Source organism: Corylus avellana, chromosome ca1 (genome assembly GCF_901000735.1).
Source record: "Corylus avellana chromosome ca1, CavTom2PMs-1.0".
NCBI lineage: Eukaryota > Viridiplantae > Streptophyta > Magnoliopsida > Fagales > Betulaceae > Corylus > Corylus avellana.
In genome coordinates this window covers 33,989,243-33,994,705 of record NC_081541.1, presented here as the reverse complement: position 1 = coordinate 33,994,705, position 5,463 = coordinate 33,989,243, and the positions used below count along the sequence as shown (strand labels likewise).

At 34.8% G+C, this 5,463-nt stretch overlaps 1 protein-coding gene across 1 annotated transcript; it reads right to left on the bottom strand.

Annotated features, from left to right (window-relative positions):
- Positions 1 to 1,292: 1,292 nt before the first annotated feature.
- LOC132174629 (purple acid phosphatase-like) lies at positions 1,293 to 5,103 on the bottom strand. The gene is made up of 8 exons (XM_059586263.1): positions 4,789 to 5,103; positions 4,467 to 4,667; positions 4,202 to 4,313; positions 3,170 to 3,399; positions 2,737 to 2,875; positions 2,191 to 2,411; positions 1,666 to 1,787; positions 1,293 to 1,560 (listed from the first exon to the last, which is right to left on the bottom strand). The coding sequence occupies exons 1-8, from the start codon at positions 4,972 to 4,974 to the stop codon at positions 1,362 to 1,364; spliced, it is 1,410 nt and encodes a 469-aa protein (XP_059442246.1). The 5' UTR covers positions 4,975 to 5,103; the 3' UTR covers positions 1,293 to 1,361.
- Between the last annotated feature and the right edge of the window lie 360 nt (positions 5,104 to 5,463).

Sequence of the window (5,463 nt, the reverse complement as noted above, 5' to 3'; positions counted from 1 at the left end):
TTTAAATCGCAATGCCAAACACTTAACGTTTTGCGATATCTTTTAAAAACGCAGATTATTCTTGTGAAATCGCAATTCCAAACGCACCCGAAGTAATAATAAAGAGTGATTAATGGAGAATAAAAATATTGATTTTTATTTTTATTTTTTTGGTTTGTTAAATGGTTTTGTAGTGAGTTATTTTATTGAGTAATAATAATAAGTGATTAATATGATATAAAAGTGTTCCCTTCTGTGAGAAAAAGAAATAATTTTAAAGAAATGTTTACTTTTTTTTAGAGAAGTGAAAATAAGGGTAAGAGAAGGTGAACATCGTTTGCCAAGCGGTGCCAATAAAAGTAGCCAAGCGAGTTTTTCCTCTTCAACGCGCATTTGAGTTTTGTGTTTACTTTCAAGGAGCGTCATCAATTTAAATATTTTTGGAAAACTTCACTTGCATAGGCGATAGGCCTATATAAATGATTTTGTAATTATAATCTCGAAACTAAGAAATTTGTAATGTCGGTATCTCATGTTATTAGTCCCTTTTAATTTCATCTATTTTTAATTAAAATGTTTAAAATGCTCCAATTTTTTATTAAGAAAAAAACAAAGAGAAACTTCAAAAATGCCTTGAAAGCCATGGGTCAACAAGGTTATGATTGCAAAATCCTTATACTTCCGGGGTGAAAGTGAAGTTTTCCTATATTTTCACCCAAGAATAAAATAAGAAAAATATTACTCATATGTATTTTACGAGTCGCCCGTAAACGTAAGTTTATTAAGTTGAACCATGTAAATCTTGATATTTTGTATTACTAACTTATTTTATCATGTCCTGTTATACTTTTGAACAATCCAGAATATTAATTTATCATAATAAACTTATGTGAAAGCTTGAATACTTTAAAGAGAAGTTATTGTAGTATTTGAAATAGAAAAGTTTAAGAGCTTAGTTTCAGTTTATGGCGCATTAAGATGTGTATTTTGTTGCGACACGACAACGTTTTGGACGGCACAATGTCGTCAACATCAACAAGGGAAAAAATTTCAATTTTTTTTTTGAAAAAAAAAAAAAAAACTACTAATGAGTATTGCAGTAATCAATTGTACTTAAAGCAATGTTTATATACCCTTAAATTATGCAGTTTATTTGCAACCAAATATAGTATATACTTGCCCCCAAGTACCAACTTGCATGTTACTGCCTTTAATTTGCAACCAAGAGAAAGCTTTAAGAGAAAAGTTTGACAGCAAAACAGCAAAGATAAATAGAAGAGAGGTGGTGGAACAATAAAGGGTTGAAGAAAAGATTGATACCAATGTTCAACTATATTAGAATGAGATCATTTATTCCATAAAGCATACAGCAATTTATTTCATCAGGATTGACTATTTGTGGAATCATCAACTGGATTCCAGTATCTGTTGAAAAACCACAAAGCATCTGCATCCACTGCATATCCATCTTGATTACGGTGCCAACTACAGTGAGCATGAGTTCGGTTCTTGATATCAAAGACGGCATGACCAAAACTGGCCTCACGATAAGCCGAGTACGCCGGCTGTGGTTCCGTCATGCTGCACCAGATAAGAAGGCATTTACATAAACAATCTTAACAAACAGAAAACCTCTATATATACCAGTCAAGTCAACCCTATTACTCCATAATTTATTGATCTTACTTGGTTACTAGGCCTTCAACATTCCCTCCATCGCCAATGGTTATGTATACAGGTGAAGATTGATCCTTTACAGGAGTACAAATGCCATTTACAACATTGTATGCAACGTTGGATACTCGTTCCTGTGATATATATTTAGTTGTCAATCAACATCAGAAGAAATGGAAATCTTAGCCACAAGGCATGTCCACACATACACATTTTGAAATTAAATATTCTAGATTTGTGTCTGCTATGTGGACACACATCTCTGTCAGTTTGTTGTGCATCATTACGAAAAAAAAAAAAAAAAGGATTGCAGATTGCAGCATTTATGCATATTTGTTTCTCCCCTGTAAAGAATTTCCAGAGCAGCAACCAAATTCTTTGTACGATCCAGCTAAATTTTACAACATTTGTCATACACACAGATTTCAGGAAACAAGGATATTAATAAGAGACAGCAACAAGAACTGCACAGACAATATACCACAGTCAAACCTCATACTTCAGAAACTAATAATATGGAAGGTAAGGAGTGCTTACAGATCGTTCATAGGCGTGAACATGACCAGCAAACACCACATCAACTTTGTACTGCACAAACCATGGCTCAAACAGTACTCTCATGGTTTCCCCCTCCATATAATGAGAGTTGTAGCTATTATACCAAGGGGAATGCATAAGAACGATCAACCAGGGTGTCTCAGTCCTGTTAACTTTTGGTAGTTCTTCTTCAAGCCATGTGTATTGAGGGGTATATTTACCTGAAAAAGAAAAGGTAATAACAAGTAAAATTTTCTTTTCCCTTTTTCTTTTGCTTGGCAAAATCCCTAATTTAATAGGGTCTAAGGATTGATTCAGTCGAGCTTAGCTGGGTTTGGTAAATTATATGTAAATATATGTCATCACCAAAGCACTGATACTAGCAAACAACACTATAGTCATTTAATTATCATCATGCCACATTTATGAAATAGACATCAAAACCACTAAAAATATAAAAGCACTCAAGTAGCTAGTATGGTCATATGTCTGTGTCCATGACCGTCATACATACCAACATAACATCCAAAACAAATACATGCTTACCATATGCAGAGTAGGAAGCCAAGACTATGATGTGAGCTGAAGCTCTCTTGATTGAATACCAAAAGGGAGCAGTACTGTTTGAAGCTTTATAAGGCACATGATAACGATGGGTATAAGGCTTAAAAGGTTTGGTTTCCCCCTGCAACCCAAAGACCAATCCACTTTTAGAAACTTGGAAAAGTATAGAGAATCAAAATCATATCAAAGAAGAGTAGAACTGTAAAAAGAAGTAACAATAACAGCAAAATGGTTGAACTACATATTACTCTCTTGAATTTTGGATGAAGAGAATCATTCCTATATGTAAGACTTGTGATAAAAGAGTAGTCCAACAAGTGTAACCAGAAGTTAATACTGAGAATTGCAGAACACTCTCATGTTTGACAATAGATATCTTTCTACCAAACAATGAAATATTCCATTAGAGTCTTACAATACTTGGCTGAAAACTAAGCTCATGATTCCCTGCGGTCCATATCCAAGGTTGATAAGCAACACTTCTCTCAATAAACCTTCCCCATGTATCCCATCTAACATTGTCTTGATTTGGATACCTATCTGCATAAGAGAGGTCCCCGACATAAAGCACTGTTTTCCCTTTCTGTGGATTTAACTCATAATGAGTAAGCGTCATATTTGAATCAAAAGTCTGACCAAGATCCCCTACAAACAGAACTGCCAATATAAGTACATTGCTCTATCCATTAGACCCATTCAAGGAAGTAAGAAACAATAATAAGCCTAAAATGAAAAATGCAAATACAAATCAACTGATAATCATCTGTTAAAAGACCACCTCATGTAGCTTCTTAATGAGATATTTTTTCTTCAATCATTTATTTCTTTTTTACCACGTGATACCAATGCTAGTTGCAGCTCATTGGATAGGCTAGTCTTCTGCCTGCCCAATTCCCACTAGACCTTGAGGAAGCCTGATGGACATAGGGCTTGCAACCCCCCTTGTTAGGATTTGTGTTGGCAAATTCAATGTCAAATAAGTTAGAATTTTAAGTTGGTTATGGAGTTAAGAGTTAAAATTGTGTTGAAAATCTTAAGTCCAGAGATTGCCGGTCGAAGTCCGCTCAATAGATGATCAAACGCGGTCGCACTGAACTTCAAAGAACAGAGTTCCAGAGAGGCGCGGTTAATAGCCAGTCGAACGAGTATTTCAAGAATATCAAAAGTTTATGAAGAATTTTTCAAAGGGTTTCCACTTCATCACCAAATTCTTGTGTTGATTGGTTTTTTTTTTTTCTCTTATTAATTTGGTAATTGTTTGTGTGGTGATAAATTTTTCAAAATTATGATAATTGTTGGAAAACACCTATTCACCCTCTCTATCTGTTGTTTGGGGTCTAAACTAGAAATTTCACCCCTAATAAACGAAAAATACCGACATGTTTGAACCACAATACCAAGAGGCTTTGCTGACCTCCTTTTCAAAGATTTGATTTAGAATACTTACCAATGAGACCAAATGTATAAGGCACATCAGGGCCAACTTCAGGGGGAGTTGTAAACCAGAACTGCCGTGGAGTGTGGCCAATCCCAACCTCATAGTAATATTTGGTGTTGAACTGCAAAATAGAAATTAAGCAAAACATATAAAAGCAGTTAAATACAGAAGATACATAATAACATATATAACCATAGAAGAACAACAGAACAAAGACACGGGAATTATGTCAGAGCAATCTAGTGAAACAACTGCATGAAAAAATTTAAGTCACCTTCAATTTTCTGATGGTCGTGTGATGAATGAAACCAGAAGTGTAATTGGTGAACTTATAGGTAACAACTTTGCCTTGGGCCTGTTTCTTTTCCTTGCTATTTTCACTCCAATAGTTCACAGTACTTGAACCTGGTTCATCCACTGTCACCCATGAAACTATCACCGCCTTCCCAACATGGTCTCCTTGTGTTATATGAACCTTATTTCGTAACACCCACGAATAAGTCCATGAAATATAAATATAAAAACTATAAGTTTTAAAACTTTGATGAGCAAGAACATAAAAGAAGGAACATTAAGAAGGAGATTAAGATAAGTACTTGTTGAGGTGCATTATAGCCAGGAGGGATTTGAAAGACATCACTATCAAGAGGCATATCCATGCCTTTCTCAACTTTCCTCACAAAAGTGCTCGTCTTTCCTCCATTACACACCACCGCCACATTCAAAACCAAAACCACTGCCACCAAAGAAGAAAAAGAAGAAGATGAACCAAGCAGCCCCATCTTGAGCTTCTGCTGCACACACCCAAAAGACCATCTAGCCTACAATGTTCTTATAGATTATGAATTTAATTTCCTATTTTTCTTCGGTTATGTGATGTGACTTGGGAAGACTAGCAGACCCAAGTCATTTTTCCATCAAAATATAAGAAGAAAATCTAAAATGACAAAAAGAATGGCGTGATCCGCCATCCTTTCTCTGCTTTGGAATGGTCTGGCACTCCAAAGCTGACCAAAAAAGATGATTTGTTACCCAAGAGATTAAGTTAAAGTGGTCAAAAGAGGAGTCATCTTATAATAAAGATTTTATTTTATAGTGAAGATATACATCATGTCACATTGTGAATCTTGATAGGTCATTTAAAAATATGTTCCTTGTTTACACCATTAATTAAAATTATAATAAAATCTTGACTTTTCAATTTTTTATTTTGGCCTTGACTCTCGATTTCAGGTCTTTGTCCTATTTAAGCAGCTTTAAAAGTGTCAGCT

Coding starts and splice junctions, on each gene's coding strand:
- LOC132174629 (XM_059586263.1), bottom strand. CDS start 4,974: ATGGGGCTGCTTGGTTCATCTTCTTCTTTTTCTTCTTTGGTGGCAGTG. Junction 3,400..4,201: donor TTATACATTTGGTCTCATTG/GTAAGTATTCTA, acceptor TTCTGTTTGTAG/GGGATCTTGGTCAGACTTTT. Junction 1,788..2,190: donor TTCACGCCTATGAACGATCT/GTAAGCACTCCT, acceptor TATATATCACAG/GAACGAGTATCCAACGTTGC.